Genomic DNA, 17,107 nt, shown 5'->3' with positions numbered 1-17,107 from the left:
AATGATGAGGACTGTCTTTAATCTTTTGGGGGCCTTGAGTTGGTAGGAACTGAAAACCCCGTTAAACAGCATTTGCCACACTTTTCCCTATTTCCTATTTACTTTCAAGGTTTCCCCAGGCAGCCAAGCAGCTTAGGGGATTCTGGTTTGAGGTTCCCCTTCTGTGGATGGGGTTGGCCTGGTGCTGGGCCTCAGAGGTGATTAATGTGGTTAAAGTGCTTTCCAGTGCCGGCCAGGGCAGAAAGAGGCCCAGAATGCCCTCCATCACCTTGACCAGTTGGAGCTACAAGTCACGTGGCCCTGGGCTTTGCTGCAGACAGAGGAGGCAGGCTGCCTCCGGCCCCCTGAGTCCAGGCCATGCCTGGGCACCCCTGACTTTTAGTCACTTTTTTCAACTTCCAGACTGGTCTTTAGCCCTTCCCAGGTGGTGATGACAAGCAGACCACCTTCAGGCACCTCGCTCACAAGCAGACTGCACAGTGGCTAGGGTGGATAGGTGGGCCAGATCACCTTTGAGAGATGACACTGAGGCTGAGAGAGGTGAGGTGATATAGCTAAAGGCAAACCCAAAGTCACTGACAGACCCCAAACCCAGGACCTTGCCTCTGCCCCACCCCCACATCCCCTCACCCCCCTTCTGAACATGGAACTGAATTATGAGTTTCTGCTGAGGTAGGACATAGAGACTTGGGGTGATATGTGCATTTTGGGGGGGGCAGCAGGAGCAAGGAACCATGGCAACCATCTTCAGATCTCTGACTCACTCAGCCATGTCATAATCATGTTCTGTGAAGTTCTAACGACAGTGTCCATAGGCGTTAGCTTCTGGACAAGCGCTTCGGCTTGACAGAAGGAGGAACTTTCTCAGGAGCAGAGATGGAAATCATTCCTTTGAAGAATACGAACCCCTTAATCATTCGAAGTATGACCACAGAAATAGGAGACCAATGGGCAGGGCTGTGGCAGGGGGTGGGGAAGAATGGGTCTTGAGGGTGGTGTCTGGGCACCACTTACTGTACAGTCTCTTTTAGACGGGGCCTTCAGGCTGCTGTCTCTGGGAATGCCCTCAGTGTGCCCTGGTGGGAGTGTGTATACATGTGCTGTCTGTGAGTTGCCTCTGCTTATAAGTGTGAACCTCACTATCCACCCAGGGTCCCCCCAAGTAGTGCCTTGTGGGCTCTGAAGGTTGACCACTCTGGTTCCCCCACCTTGGTACCTGCCAGCTGCTAAGTGCAGCTTCCCGATGTGGCCAGTACACCAGGCAGTGGCTGGATCAGAAGGAGACTCCTGTCCTACCTGAGACCCCAAGTCACATCTCGGGCCTAGAAAGGCCTAACGACATTGAGAGGCTAGGGCACTCTGGAGGAGGGGAGACAGTGGTCAGATCACATGTGGAGACCCTGCTCCCCTCTGGGAAGGGCAGAGACAGGGCAGGAGGGAGTGGTCTGGGCAGGTTGGACCCTGAGAGCCCCATCGTGGTAGAGCCTGGAGCCGTTTGCCTGGAGAAGACACCTGGCCTGCCATGAAATCCCAGAAGGGTAAGAGATTGTGCTATGTGCAGGATGGTGACCCCAAGGCTCAGAGATTGCCTGAGATGGAAGAGACAGCCCCAAAGTGAGGTGGTAAGCTCCCCAGGAGTGGAGATATGCAAGCAGAAGGTAGGCAACCACTCAGCTAGCTCTCACAAGACAAGGCAAAGGATTGGACCAGGTGGCCTTAAGATGTTTGCATTCCTGAGAGTCTTTAAATTGGGGACCTGGGGAAATGACTTGTTGCTTGTCAGCTCTTGTCAAAAGTGGCACTACCTTGTGTTTTGGTCTCAGTTGGATCCCTAATGATGGAAGCCTAGCAGTGCCAGATGCAAGGGCTCAGGCCTTCCCAGGGGGCTCAGAGAAGCTGGCAAGAGCTGGGTGGGGGTAGCAAGGAACATGACTTGCGAAGTCAGCTCCCTTGCCCGCCTCAAACTCAGACACAGTTTCTGGAAACGGCATTTAGAACACTCATCTTCTGGTGGGTCTCATTTCTAAATATGTGAATTATAAATAGCTGGATATCTTGGCTCAAGTGCTTTAGAAAGGGAAATTCCTATAGAAAAGCTCATGATTCCTCTTACATTGTTTTCTCCAAATTTCAACCCTTAAAATGTGCTCTTTTTCCTCATCCTTCGTTTTTCTTCCATTCTTTCCAGGAAGCTTGTGGTACCTCAAAGAGGGAAGGGCCCTCATATTTCTCAACAAGGCTGATACTAGCTTTTGGAGTGGGAAATGACTTCCTTGTGTGTGATTGTCATGTGCAGTGCAGAACATTTAGCATCACTGGCCATCCCCTTCTCTTATAAAATTCCAGCAAGGACTCCCAGTCATGGGGCACTTCCAAACACCCCTTGCATTTTGAAAACCATTGCCTGACCCCTCCCCCCGAAAAGAAGTGACTTGCTGGAGGCCATATCACCAGCTAGTGGCAAAGCCAAGGCCAAGTAAAAGCCCATTCATTTATTCCAACAACTTTTATTCTTCACCAAGGTGTGTTATCAGAAGAGCAGAGGGAATGTGGGTCTGAACTGAGGCAGCTGAGAGGGGGTCCCTGCCCACAAAACTACAATGTCTCACAATTTTTCTGCTTTTGCCAAACTCCGTTTTCCTCCTCCAGCCCACCTAGCTTGTCCTTTCCGCGAATGCAGGCACAAATCGACTTTCTGGCAGTTAGTGCAGAGAGCCTAGCCGAGCGCGATCCGCAGGAGCGCAGTCCGGTCCCCTTCGGGAGGGGTAGCATGGCCCTAGCGCCTATATCTCGAGGTGTTGGCGAGCGAGCTGCTGTCTTCCACCTGCAATGAGGAGCCAGCGAACTGAGGCAGGGTCCCCGCCGCGGAGCTGTGTCGAAAACTGGGTACAGGTGGAGGACCGTTGACCCTTGCCGCTCGGTCCCTGGAGGTTTTCTGGGGCTGAGGGGCTGCCTGGGGGCCAGGGGACCGGGCCAGAGGCGCCCAGGCCGCAGCGGGGCGGGAGCAGAGGCTGGAGCAGCCGGGCTCGACCTCGTCTTCCCACGCCAGAGGCCGAGGCCTCCGGGAATGGCGTGGCCACCCCTCCAAAGTCCTTTGAGATCCCAGCTCGGTTCAAAGGGGTGGCGGGGGGCGGTGTGGAAAAGCGAGAATATTATTATTCCTCTGTTTTGCCTCAGCAGCCAGCGCCGGCGGGTTGTTCTGTTTGAATGAATGATCCCAGCGGCCGCGCCCAATGGGCGCCCGCGCCTGTTTAATATGCATGAGGCCCGCGGCCAATGGCCGGGCGAGGAGGCTGTTTTAAACGGCGGAGCCCGCTGGCCAATCAGGCGGCTCTCGTGGAGGCAGCTAGCGCGAGGCTGGGGAGCGCTGAGCCGCGCGTCGTGCCCTGCGCTGCCCAGACTAGCGAACAATACAGGTACGTTTCGCACCGCCCGCGCCCGCCGCCGCCGCCGCCGCCGCCGCCGCCGCCGCTGCCGCCGTCGCCGCCGCAGAGCCCGCACAACTTTCCGGCCCGCGCCGCCGCGAGCGCGCCCCGCCGCCGCCTTCCCCTGCCTGTCGTCCCCGCGCCCTTCCCGCCCCTTCTCCTTCCTTCTTGGTAGGTGGCGGGGAAGGAAGAAGCAATTCAGGTGTTTCAACTTTTCAATGCTTCATCCTCAGCTCCCCGCAGTCGGGGCTGAGCCCCCCTTCGGGGAGCCGCCCTCGACCGCCGCCCTGCCCCCGCCCCCCAGGGCAGCGGCCGAGGGACCGCGGACCCCAGAGGCCAGATGTTGGGGCAGCTGCGGCGGCGGCGCGAGCCCAGGGGCGGCTGCGGGCTGCGGGCTGGGGCGGCGCGCGTCCCGGCGCGGGGCGGCGGCACTGGGAAGGGGGCCGGGTGCTCCCCGGCCCGGGACGGACTCGGCGGGGGACGGGCGGCCGGTGCCCGCCGGGGGCTGCGGCGCGGGCAAACTTCGCTCCCGGGCTCGGCCGGGCGCCGCGCGGGCCCGCGGGCTGCACTGCTGTTTCTGCATTAACATGGCCGTCGCGGGAGCGCCCGGCGGCCCGGGGGTGCGCGGGCCGGCCGCCCCCCGCTCGTCGCCTGCCCGCTGGCGGCCACCGCCACCGCCGCCGCCGCCGCTAACATGGCTGGCGCGATGCTGGGCTCCGGCGTGGGGAGAACGGGCGGGCGGGGCTCCAGAGCGGGCTCTGGCCTCGGCCCCGGTGCCCGCGGCCCGGGGCTGGCGGCGTGGAGGGCCGGGGGCGCCGCCGCGGGCCCCGGCGCGGCCGAGCGTCATGGCTGCACGGGCGCCTTTGTTATCCCGAGGAGTGCGCCCCGCGCCGGCGGGGGGGTGGGGGGTCCGGCCCGCGGCCCCCGCCGCCCCGCGCCCCCGGGCGGCCCGGGCGGGGCGGGGCGGGGTGGGGGCCGGCGAGCGGGCGGCGGCGGCGGCGGCGGCGGTGGCGGGGCCGGGACCGCTTTGTTCGCTGCCGCCGCCGCCTGCGCCGGCCGCGCGCGGTTCAGCCATTTTAGCGAGCGGGGCTCGGAGGCACGGCGGGCGCAGCCGCAGCCGTCGCTGCCGGCCCGGCTCCGCGCCCTCGGCGCGCTGCTGCCACCGCCGCCCCCGGCCCCGCGCGCCCCCCGGGGGTGGCAGCGGGGGATTTCAGGGGCAGTTTCTTTCATCAGGAAGCTTTTGACAAAATGGAAGGTGAATTATGGGTGTCCGGGTGACCCAGCACGGGGCCGAGCCCGGCTGCCCGCTGCCAGCCCCGGGCTCCCCTGCGCCCCGTCCCGCCCCACCCGCACAGCCACTGCGGGGCCCTAACGCAGCCCCTCGGTCGGTCCCTGCAAAGGGGAGCGCTTTAGTTTTACATGATGACCTTGGGTGTGGGAAAAGGAAAAGATGGCGGGAAGCTGGGGGGGTGGGACAGGGACGATGACACGCCACAGCTGCATTTTTATTTGGAAACTTTGGAGAAAGTATTCCTGGCTGGACATGCGTTCCGCTTTACAGATGAGCAAGACTAGCCCTTTTGGCATCCCCTCCCCCTTTAGATAATGACAAAGTGACGGATTTGAACTACTAGTACAGGGATAGCTGCTCACTTGCCAGATCACCTTTCTTGCAAAAGCCATTTTTATAAGCCAAAAACGTGTCAACAATAGTGAAATTTCAAATGTTCCCTATTTACAGTTCTGCTTTGATCTCGCGTGTAGCAGCGGTGACCATATTTTTGTCTGTAACACAGGAGTTAAACAGCTGACAGCTAGCCTTAAGTCATTGGTCTCAAGCTTCTGGCATCCGCCCGCACCCCTACAAAGGTGTCCTCCCCGTGCCCTTCCCAGTTTGTGGTTGTAGTTTTCAAAGCGTAGCAGTCGCTCTGAATCGGAATGTAGCGCTCAGCCACCCCACTTGGGTCGGTTCCATTTGGAGAACTTGATCGCTCTCGGAGAAGTAACTCGCAAACCAGCGCGCTTCATGCTGGTCAAAAGTTAAATGACAAGCGACAGTGAAGCTGATTTCCTCCCCACTCTGCCTTCAGCTGCCAGTGGCATCAGGCATTGGGTGGGGGGCTGCTTCCTCATGGCAACGTTAATTTTAATTTTGCTCTGCCTTTGGTATGTCTCCTAGGTCTGTTTTAGTCATTGTATTTGTTTTTCTTTGTCTCTCTGCCTTCATCCATCACAGTCAGGATGGCTAAAGGTGATCCCAAGAAACCAAAGGGCAAGATGTCTGCTTATGCCTTCTTTGTGCAGACGTGCAGAGAAGAACATAAGAAGAAAAACCCAGAGGTCCCTGTCAATTTTGCAGAATTTTCCAAGAAGTGCTCTGAGAGGTGGAAGGTACTTTTCTTTTGTGTCCTTCAAGGTAGTCTTAGTTGGATTTCATATGCAGGGGGTTACTCACTTCCAGAGTAGCCCCATGGGGCTGTTTTCTTCCTCTTGGACTCATCTTGCCTGTTCTTTGCAGACAATGTCTGGGAAAGAGAAGTCTAAATTTGATGAAATGGCAAAGGCAGACAAAGTGCGCTATGATCGGGAAATGAAGGATTATGGACCAGCTAAGGGAGGCAAGAAGAAGAAGGACCCTAATGCCCCCAAAAGGCCACCGTAAGTGACTGTAGGATTCAGGATAACAGTTAAGAGCTTTCCTTCTACCTGAAAGATTTTAAGAAGACACGTTACCTAAAAAACGTTGAGATACACTGCAAAGTGTTCCATACTTGGGGCTTTAACAAGGCTGGGCCAGGGAAGTCCGCTGTTAAGGCTGAGTATTTGTGAGCTGTGTGCTTCTGGCTGCCTGTTGGCCTTTCTGTTGGGAAGGAGGCAGCCTGGTCTGGGCATCAGGGTCCTTAGGCACGTTTTCTCCCCTTTTCCCAGTAACTGAGAGACTGAGAAAGCACCAGGTATTTTTGAAGCATCTTAAACCTTCTGGAAGCTACCACTTGGTCACGTTGTCAATATGGTATCACACATTACTTTAGGGGGGTGTCCAAGCGGTAGGAAGTATGTAAGCTCAGGAATGGGATTTTTGGCTTAAGCTCACGTTTTTGTGGGTTCTCATCTAACATATACAATTTTCTCCCCCCAAGGTCTGGATTCTTCCTGTTCTGTTCAGAATTCCGCCCCAAGATCAAATCTACAAACCCTGGTATCTCCATTGGAGACGTGGCAAAGAAGCTGGGCGAGATGTGGAATAACTTAAGTGACAGTGAAAAGCAGCCTTACAACAACAAGGCAGCGAAGCTGAAGGAGAAGTATGAGAAGGTGAGGCGGACCAGCTGTCCCCAGGCTACCAAGCTGGACGGGTGGGCAGTCTGCCGCCCTGGGTGTGGGTGGGTGGGGGGTGTGAGGTTGCTTCGGTGGGCTGAGTAGTTAGCATAGCTCGTGAGGGACCATCTCCCTGCAAGATCGGCCGCGAGTGCTGGCATTCATGCTTCTGACAGAATCTGGTCTTTGGGACAACTGCAGGCAGTCTTAAAAATTTTGATGACATGGGCCGCCGTGGGCGGAGGACTTGGTAGTGCTGTTGAACACCCCTTAACTTTTAAATCTGAGCGCCTTAGAACCAAATTTGTATGTATCTGAAAACCTACTTCAGATAGCTGCCCTGTCGTACGTGTTGTCCATTCCTGCTTTCTTACTCTGAGGTGGGATGGCATGTTGCCATCATTGCCTAAAACGGCTGCGGGAGAGCTTGTCTGTTCACTTGGAATGTGTCCCTGTTCCTTCCAGGATGTCGCTGACTATAAGTCTAAAGGAAAGTTTGATGGCGCAAAGGGTCCTGCAAAAGTTGCCCGGAAAAAGGTGGAAGAGGAAGATGAAGAAGAGGAGGAGGAAGAAGAGGAGGAGGAGGAGGAGGAGGAGGATGAATAAAAAAACTGTTTATCTGTCTCCTTGTGAATACCTTAGAGTAGGGAGCGCCGTCATTGACACCTCTCTTATTTGAGGCGTGTCTGTTGCCCTCGTTAGGTTTAATTACACAATTGGGTCATGGTCATATTGTAGTCTCTTCAAAGTGCTCTAGAAATTGTCAGTGGTTTACATGAAGCGGCCATGGGGGTCTGGAGCACCCTGAAACTGTATCAAAGTTGTACATATTTCCAAACATTTTTAAAATGAAAAGGCTCTCGTGTTCTCCTCACTCTGTGCACTTTGCTGTTGGTGTGACAAGGCATTTAAAGATGTTTCTGGCATTTTCTTTTTTGAATTTGTAAGGTGGTGTTAACTCTATGGTTATTGGCTAGAAATCCTGAGTTCTCAACTGTACATATCTATAGTTTGTAAAAAAAAAAAAAAAAAAAAAAGGACAGAACAACCGAGACAAAATCTTGATTGATGCTCCTTGCGTGGCTTGAGGCTGTGGGGAAGATGCCTTTTGGAGGGGCTGTAGCTCAGGGCGTGCACTGTGAGGCTGGGCCTGTGGACACTGCAGTGGGCATCTGTTTAGCTTCAGGTTGTCTTGTTTCTGTATATAGTGACCTAGCATTCTGCTGGCATTCTTAGCTGTGGAAAAGGGGGGGTCAGCTGGCATGAGAAGTGTTTGGATCTTTTTTAGTTAAGTGCGGTAGTTTTAAACTGTTTTGAAACAAACCGTAGAACCCTTCATTGTCAGCAAAGCGAAGAGCCACTGCATCAATGAGAGTTCAAGAACCTTCTGTACTAAACACAATTTGCAACGTTCTGTTATTTTTTTGTATGTTTAGAATGCTGAAATGTTTTTGAAGTTAAATAAACAGTATTACATTTTTAAAACTGTTCTCTACTATAACAGTCTAAATTTCTGACTCCCAGCAGTCTTAGCTAACAACCCCCTCCATTGTATTTGGGGACTAGCCTCCCTGCACATCTGGTATCTTCTCTGAATGTGGCCAGCTTACTTAGAATGGAGATGAAGAGGCTACTTGAAGGTATTGCATGATTTTGTTTGTGTCTGAGTGGTGTAAGATGAAGTCTGAACTGCTGAATGTAGAAGCCAAGATAACTTGACCCAGGCAAGTTTTAGCAGCAGCCTTCAGAGGTGCAGGAAGGTGGGTGGTTAGGATTGAGGCTGACTACTATGCAGGGCTTTTTTTTTTTTTTTTTGCCTCCTGCCACCGCCCTCCCTGCCCCCCATGCTGTGGGGCCAAATTCATTGCTAAACAGCGAAAAACAATCTCCTAAGGGTATGGTGTATCTCGTTCAGGTTTTCTTTTTCTTCTTTCATCGCCCCTGCCCCCAGTACATGTAGCAGAATACCATTCTGCTCAACAACCACAACACCATTCTGCACAGCTATTGCTTCTGTCTACCGGACCCCAGTGAGGGGGGAAGGGTGGTGGGGTAGGGAGTGGTATCCATTTGTTTTCCTACCTCTTCAAGGAATGAAACAGCCCAAGGAAGCTGGCTACAGGTGGCGTTGCAGGCTCCATCTCAGGGCACCTGAGCTGCAGGTAGGCTGCCAGGATCAGTTGTTTCTAAGCATCACACGCGTCATATGTGAGGTTGGATGGCCTGCCCACAACTGGCATTCATTGATTGCAAACATAGGTGGTTGTTACATGTTGTTAACCTGGGAGAAGCTCGGCTTGTGTTTCAGTGGTTATTTCATGTTGGTGGCTGGTGGAACATTCTGTCCAAGTTGGGGCAGGGGGTGATGCGATGGCTACGGTGGCTAGTGGTGGTGTGGAAAACCCTTTTGAGGGCTGACTCATCTTCACCATTGGCAATAGAGGAAACTATATTGTGGGTGAGCATTAGTATCACCTGGCATGAATACTGTTATGTTTGAGGCTGTGAAGCACTCGGGAGTATTTTCGTGACATGACTCAGGAGAAAGCAGCTTTTTTCTTAAAATTCACTGTTTGGAAACTTGCATGCCTCTGCAGGCTGTGTCTTCCCCACCCTGTCCGGTCCCGGATGGGTATGTCATGGTCATGGTCACTGGCCCAAACTGTAATCTGTATTCATAGCCATTGCTTTTCACATCAGAACCATTTGTCCTAAATGTGTTTTTCTAGCTCCTCTAGAAAACGACCACTAATTGAAAAACCCTTGGTCCTGAGGTTTGCCCAGAGGCACTTATTCCAGGATTAACCCCCTGCCTCAGCCATGCTCTTGTCGCTTTCGTCTAGCCATGGCTTGGCATCGTAGGCTAAAACTGCTGCCTCCTGACATACAATGTACCAGGCTAAGATTTAGGAACCGGTCAACCTCATCAAACGTGGAAGAGAAGCTCAACTTGTAATCCCAAAGGAGAGCTAACTTGCTAGGTGGTGACTATCTGGTTGTAGCTAGACAGGCCAGCTATGCAAGGGGATGACACTTTTGTGCCCCCCCCCCCCTTGTGCTGAGTGATCTTTGACTAAGGAATTTAGTTCTAAAGATTCCAGCTAAGGCCACTTGGTCCACGTTTTCACCCCAGCACAAAGTGGCTCCTCTCAATGGTATGATGGTCTGTAGCTTCTCTGTGAAGTTACAAGTGGATGGTGTCACCACTTAAGGCTTCTTGCAATGTCAACCTACTACTTTTTTTTTTTAATCAAAAGGACGGTACCTGCTTTCTCTAACCACCTCTCTCCCAACCCCGTTACCCCATTTTTGAATGATGTTTTATCCTTTGGAAAGAACAAGGCCTGTGATGTAGCAACTATTGTCTGTGTCTCCTGTGTGTCTGTTCTTGTCACAAATGTGTTTGGGGACATTGGATGCATTCATTTTCTGTAATAAAGTGTCTTAATCAGTCTTCCCAAAAAGTAATCAGTGGGCTGTCTGCAATCTGTTTGAAACACCAAACTTCAGTATTTTGGGTTGATTATAATCAAGGTTTTAGAAGTACAAGGTTTGCTGTAACCAAGAATCTGAACTCTTTAATCGAGAGATACTATCAAAAAAGGGCAAGTGTTGAGGATTCCAAAGCCCCTAGATCAACCCTTCAGCCCTAGGGGTAGTGGGGGAGTTGGCTCTGGAGCCCTGTGCCGGGATAAATATGCAATTTGCAGGATGCTAATGAGCTGCTGTTGATAAAGTGGCTAAGTACTTGTAGTCAGCCAGCCCTGCCAGCCAGGGCCTCCTGAGGCTGAGGGTCAGGGCTTAGTTGGCTGACAGAGCCAGGCCCAATGAGGACTTTTAGATGACAGCCACGAGGGCTACTTCGTCTTCTTCGGACACTGGCTAGTTTCCTGTGGAACCCAGGCTTCACTTTCTGCTTCCACCAGAGCAACCCCCCACTGTTTCGTATCTTGAGGCTCCTAAGATTTTAGCTTTTTTTTTGTTTATGAGAGAGAGAGAGTACGAGGGAGGGACAGAGAGAGTCTCAAGCAGGTGCAGAGCCTGATGTGGGGCTTAAACTCATGAACTGTGAGATCATGACCTGAATCAAAATCAAGAGTTGGATGCTTAACCGACTGAGCCACCCGGACACTCTAGATTTTAGTTTAAAAAAGAAACTGAGATACAATATCAATAAAATAAAGGAAAAAAATACCCCACATCAATAGATAGATAAAAAGTATTGATAAAATCCAGCACCCTTTCGTGATTAAAAAAAACAACCACTCAGAAAGCTGGGAATAGATGGGAACTTGCTCAACCTGATAAAGAACACTTAGGAAAACCCACAACTAATAGACTCAATGAAAGATTGAGAGCTTTCCCACCACGTTCAGGAACAAGACAAAGATGCCCAGTTGTGCCACTCGTACTTATCATTGTACTAAAAGTTCTAGCTGGGTAAATTAGGCAAGAAAAGGCAAAAGCATCAGACTGAAAATGAAGGAATGAATCTAGCTCTATCTGCAGATGACAGGACTTGTATATAGACAATCCTAAGGAATTTCCAGATAAAACTGTCAGAAGAGGGTTGCCTGGGTCACACAGTCAGTTAAGTTTCTGACTCTTGAATTTGACTCAGGTCATGACCTCACTGTTGGTGAGATCGTGCCCTGAGTCTGGCTCTGTGCTGACAGCTTGGAGCCTGCTTGGGATTCTTCTCTCCCTCTCTCTCTGCCCCTCCCCCACTTGTGCTCGCTCTCGAAATAAACATTAAAAAATTAAACTGTCAGAAGCAATACATGAGTTGAGTAAAACTGCAGGATACAAGATCAGTACACAACAATGTTGTATGTCTATACTTTAGCAATGAACAATTTCAAAATAAAACCAAGTAAACCCATTTACAATAGCATCAAAATAAAATACTTAGCAATAAGTTTAACAAAAGAAGTGCAAAACTTGTGTGAGGGGAAGTACCACACGTTGTTGAAAGACATTAAAAACCTAAATAAATGGAAAAACATCCCATGTTCATGGGTTGGAAGACAAGATTGTTAACATGGCAATACTCCTGAAATTGATCTATAAATTCAGTGTGATCCCTATCAGAATCCCAGGTGGTTTCTTTGTAGAAATTGACACAGTGATCCCAAATTTCATATGGAGATTCAAGGGACCCAGGATAGCCAGAACAATCTTGGAAAAGAAGAACAAAGCTGGAGGATTCAGTCTTCTTGATTTCAAAACTTACTACAAAGCAACAATCATCAACACAGTGTGGTACTGGCATAAACTCATGATCTCCTCCAGATGTGTTCTTCACCACAGCCTGCCATCTGGAGCTCCACCTAGCCTCCTTTTCTCACCCTCCACAGTCAGTTGGTCAGTCAGTTCCCAAATCCTGCCAAATGTATTTCCTAAAATATCTTGGACCCACCCCTCTTCTCATTCATGAGGGGCATGTAGGCAAATATCTTTAAATTCTCCTATTCCCTCTTTCGGCTAGGCTGGAATTTGCATTTGCAGGTTTTTGCTTATCAGTATCCCTCCAGGGAAATCTTCCACTCTGGTGCCATGGTTGGATCTGTCTATTAAGTGCCATGAGAGCTGGAGTGTTAGAGCTAGAGACATGCTGTAGCTTAGGTCCTCACCATCTTTTTTCCTAGGCAAATGTAATAGCTTCCCGAATGATTTTCCTCCTTTCTCTCTTACCCTTACTCTATCCCCGGACCTAGTATAGCTACAGATGATACATAGTTGGTGCTCAGTATATATTCACTGAATAAATAAATGGGTGAATGGATGGATGGATGGATGAGCGAATGAATGAATGAATAGAGACAGATCAGGGGAAAGTTCACCAGGGGTAGACCTTGTAGGCCATCTTAAGAATTTTGAACTTGCCTAAGGTCCAGGGCAAGCATTTAAGAATTTTCATATGTTGATGTTTGGGGAGTGCTAGATGGCGATATGTTTAGATATGTATTGTAGTTAAATTACACTGGCATCTGTGAGGAGAAAAGAAGATGTGGGGAGGGGCAAGAGTGGAAGCAGGATGTTAGGATAAGCCAATTTCTACAAAGAGCAACCCTCAATTGTTGACACAATTCTTAACATGGTGACTTAACACAAGAAAAGGTTTGTATCTCACTGGCATTACAGTCCAAGGAGATATGTCGCTGGCAGCCTTCCATATTGTGACTCAGGGATCCCAGCTCCTTCCATTTGTGGTGCCACCATTTTCAACCCGTGACCTCCATGTCACCGAAAAGCAGCATTTAGGATAAGGCCTGGAAGCAAAATTCCATCCCTGTCACCTGCAGTCTATGGTTCCCACCTGAGCTGCAAGGGAAGGTGAGAGAAAGGGTGGTTGTTGGAGTCTATCTAGCTGAGACGCTGACGGCTTGGACAAGAGTGGTGGTCATGGGGGTAGGAAAAGGAGTTGGATTCAAGAGAGACTTAGGATTATGGGGACTTGCTGAGGGGTTGGGTGTGGGGTGGATGAGGAAGAAGGAGGAATTGAGAATGAGTCTATTATCCTCTTACTTGGGGCACTGGACGGGTAGCAGACTTTTTAAAAAAATTGAGAGCCCCTGAAGAGTAGCAGGTTTGAGAGGGAATCGTCTCAAAGGTTAGCAGTGTCTAAGCTCACATTTCCCCACAAGGGAAAGTTCGTAACTTGGAATCACAGACCATTCATGCTGTCAGCCTGTCTTTCCATTTTAGGACTAGTCTGGAATTTGCATTTTTCAGGCTTTTTTTTTTAATCAGTTTCCCCCCCCCGGGAAACCTCCAGCAGACACCCTGGTAGGATCTGTCTGCTATAGTATGATCTTACCAGAGTGTCAGAGCTAGAAATTTCCCCGGAGGGAAACTAAATCCCTTGGGTAGAAGGGGGCTTCCCCCTTTCTATAGTCACACTTCTAAATCTGTTTCTAAACTGGGAGCATTTGAGGAAAAGCTCAAAGAGCCTTCCTGTTGTTGGCCTCAGGCCACAGTTGGTTTTTTCAATCCACAGAGGACATATGAGATGCACATTTTCCTAGGCTGTGTATTTTGTTCCAGGCCTGTGGTGGGTTTTTGTTTTAAAAGTCTTTTGGAAGCATGTCAGCGGTGATACTATGGCAATGTTGATTGCAACATTTGACAGTTCTCATTGCAAGATGTGTAGAACATATGATGCTTTTGTCCTCTGTCCAAACCCTCGGTGGTTTACATGAAAAAGGGCTGATATTTCAGTGATGAAACATTAGCAGAAGGCTGAAATATGTCACTTAAAAACATTGGGCTAGCCATAATTGTTTTAATCCTCTTGTGCTGGAACTGCTTTTAACTTCTATATCAAGAAACCCTCTTCTGCGTATATTTAATTTATGAAATAAAAGCAGCCGATTGAGTAGCATAATCCCCAAAGTTTCTACCTTGATTTAGATATTGGAGATCATGCTAAGATTAAGAGGCCGCACGGGACTGTAGTGGGAACATCAAATACTTAGCACAGTGCCTGGAATGCACTTTGTGGGGCTGCTCACCCCCTCCTTACTCCAGGAGTAAGAAGGTCTAGGTTCTAGAGAGGCTAAGTGGCCTGTGTTACGTTACACAGATAGTTGGGGGTAGATTTAAACTGATGTCCGCTGACTCCAAAATCTGTGTGATTACCCACCCTGCCTATTGAAATGCGTGCTAAGTACCAAGTATCCCACTAGAGGCTGAGGCTATGGAAATGAAGGCACACAGCGGCAGAGTTAAGTAAACAGGCAATTGAAATACAGTAACTGGGCTAATAGAAGTCAGCAGGGGGCTCCTAGGGAGTCAGGAGGAGGGGCAATTTAGGCAGCGCCCAATTAGGGAAGTCTTCCTGGAGGAGGGGAGCTGGAGCTATTTGTTTAAACAGAGCAGTTAGCTAAATGAAGAGGGATGGGAAGAGGGACTAGCACACACAAAAGCCCAGAGCAAAGAAGCAGCATAGTGAGTACCAGGGAATTGCAAGCAGTTTGCTTTATTATTATTATTATTTTATATTTTAGACAGCAAGATAGCGTGAGCTGGGGAGAGGGGCAGAGGAGGGAGAGAGAGAGAAGCCCAAGCAGGCTCCACGTTCAACACAGAGCCCTACACGGAGCTCGATCCCACCGCCCTGGGGTCGTGACGTGAGCCGAAATCACGAGCTGGACGCTCAATCGACCGAGCCAGCCAGGCGCCCCTTTCCTTTCCTTTCCCCTTTCCCCTTTCCCCTTTCCTTTCTCCTTTCCTTTCCCTTGTTTCTCACAAGCAGTTTGCTTTAATGAGACGTATATTCGTTATGTGTTGCTGCATAACAAGTTACCCCAGACTTTGGTGGCTTGAAATATAACAACTTTTATTATCTCCTGGCTCTTTGGGTCAGGAATCCAGACCACTTGGCTGGAGGCTCTGGTGCAAGGTCTTGGCGAGGGTAGCAGTCACCTCCAGTCTTGTGCGGAGGAGGATAGCTTCCAAGTTCACTCACGTGATTCTAAGCAGTGGTTAGCTTCCCACTGTTGGTTGGAAGCTGCCCTCCGTTCATTGTCACATGCGCCTCTCCACGGGGCAGCATACAACATGGGTGCCTGATTCATTCAGGAAGAGCAAGTGAGAAGGGCCAGGGAGAGAGGGTGTGTGAGCAACGTGGAGGTCACAGTTTCTTTGGAACCTAATCTCAGCAGTGAAATCCCATCACCATTGCCACGTTAGATTTATTAGAAACAAGTTACTAGGCCCAGCCCTCGCTCAAAGGGAGGAGATTACACAAGGGCATGAATACCAGGAGGTGGAAATCATTGAGAGCCACATCATAAAATTTCAGTTGCATTTAAATTTACAAAGAGGTACTACCATTCTATATGCCTCTGTTTTTAATTTTTAAAATAAATGTTTATTTTTGAGAGAGAGAGAGTGCCAAGAGGGGGAGGGGCAGAGAGAGACACACACACACAGAATCCAAAGCACACTCCAGGCTCTGAGCTGTCAGCACAGAGCCTGATGCAGGGCTTGAACCCAACAACCATGAGGTCATGACCTGAGCCAAAGTCGGACGCTTAACCCACTGAGCTGCCCAGGTACCCCTCTATATGCATCTTTTAAGGCTTATTTTTTTCACACAAAATTGCATCACAAGGAGTCATGCACATTGTGTTGCTTTAGTTCATTCATTCTGACTACTGTATTTCATTGTGTATATATACTATAAATTATGTATTTTCTCCCATGGATAGACATTTGAATGTCCTGGGTCTGAGAAATGGGGGTTTGGGGGAAATGGGGGGAGTGATTGCTAATGGGGTTTTAGGGGACAGGTAATTAAAATGTTCTAAAATCAGATAGTGGTGATGGTTGCACAACTCTGTATGCTAAAACCCATGTAACTTTGCATTTTATTTTTTATTTTTATTTTTTATTTTTAAAGGCCATTTTGAATATTCTTGGACACTTGGCTCATTTTTAAAGTTTATTTATTTATTTTGAGAGAGAGAGAGAGAGAGAGCACGCACAAGTGGAGGGTGCAGAAAGAGAGAGAGGGAGAGAGAGAATCCCAACTAGGGTCCACACTGTCAGCGCAGAGCCTGACATGGGGCTTGAACCTACAAACCGCGAGATCATGACCTGAGCCGAAGTCAGACACTTAACTGACTGAGCCACTCAAGTGCCCCTATTTTTTATTTTTATTTTTTAAAGTAGGCTTCATGGCCAGCTCAGAGCCCAATGCAGGGCTCAAACTCACCACCCTGAGATCAAGACCTGAGCTGAGATCAAGAGTTGGACATTTAACCGACTGAGCCACCCAGGTGCCTCAAACTGTGCACTTTAAATGGGTGAATTGTATGGCACGTGTGTATCTCAATAAAGCTGTTACAGAAACTCTATGACAATACATTTGAAAGAGTCGAGGGAAAAAAGATGATTTCCTAGCAAAATATAAAGTACCAATATTGACCCAAGAAAAACTAAAAAGCTAAAGACAGAAATAATCATTAACAGATTATATAAAGGAAATTAAAGGACTACCGTAAAAAAAAAAAAAAGTCAGGATGGCCAATAAGCACGTGAAAAGATGCTCATTAGCCAACGGGGAAATGCAAGTTAAAGTTACAATCAGTTACCAGTGCACACCCACCAGAATGGCTAAAATAAAAAAGACAGACAACATTGCTGGTAAGAGTATAAATTGGTAGATTCATTGTGAAAAGCTGCTTGGTAGTGTTTATGAAAACGAAGCATTTGCTATATTTGAAAGTTGTTAAGAGAGTAGATCCTAAAAGTTATCATCACAAGGAAAGAAGCATCCCTCCTCCACCCCCGCCCCGTTTTGGTATCTATGTGAGATAATGGATGTTAACTAAACTCATTTCACAATATATGTCGGT

General features: G+C 49.6%; 1 protein-coding gene across 3 annotated transcripts; it reads left to right on the top strand.

The window, feature by feature from the left end:
* Positions 1–821: 821 nt before the first annotated feature.
* On the top strand, positions 822–8,231 carry HMGB3 (high mobility group box 3). 3 transcript variants are annotated; one of them, XM_081794270.1, is made up of 5 exons: positions 822–922; positions 5,662–5,816; positions 5,944–6,083; positions 6,566–6,740; positions 7,209–8,231. In XM_081794270.1, the coding sequence occupies exons 1-5, from the start codon at positions 877–879 to the stop codon at positions 7,347–7,349; spliced, it is 657 nt and encodes a 218-aa protein (XP_081650396.1). In that variant the 5' UTR covers positions 822–876; the 3' UTR covers positions 7,350–8,231. The 3 variants fall into 3 exon arrangements, with proteins under 3 accessions (XP_081650396.1, XP_081650397.1, XP_081650398.1); XM_081794271.1 differs by lacking the exon at positions 822–922 and adding an exon at positions 3,321–3,416; XM_081794272.1 differs by lacking the exon at positions 822–922 and adding an exon at positions 3,513–3,627.
* Positions 8,232–17,107: the final 8,876 nt, after the last annotated feature.

The sequence above is a fragment of the Panthera onca genome, chromosome X, assembly GCF_046562875.1.
Source record: "Panthera onca isolate mPanOnc1 chromosome X, mPanOnc1 haplotype 2, whole genome shotgun sequence".
Taxonomy (NCBI): domain Eukaryota; kingdom Metazoa; phylum Chordata; class Mammalia; order Carnivora; family Felidae; genus Panthera; species Panthera onca.
This window is presented reverse-complemented; position numbering and strand designations above follow the sequence as displayed.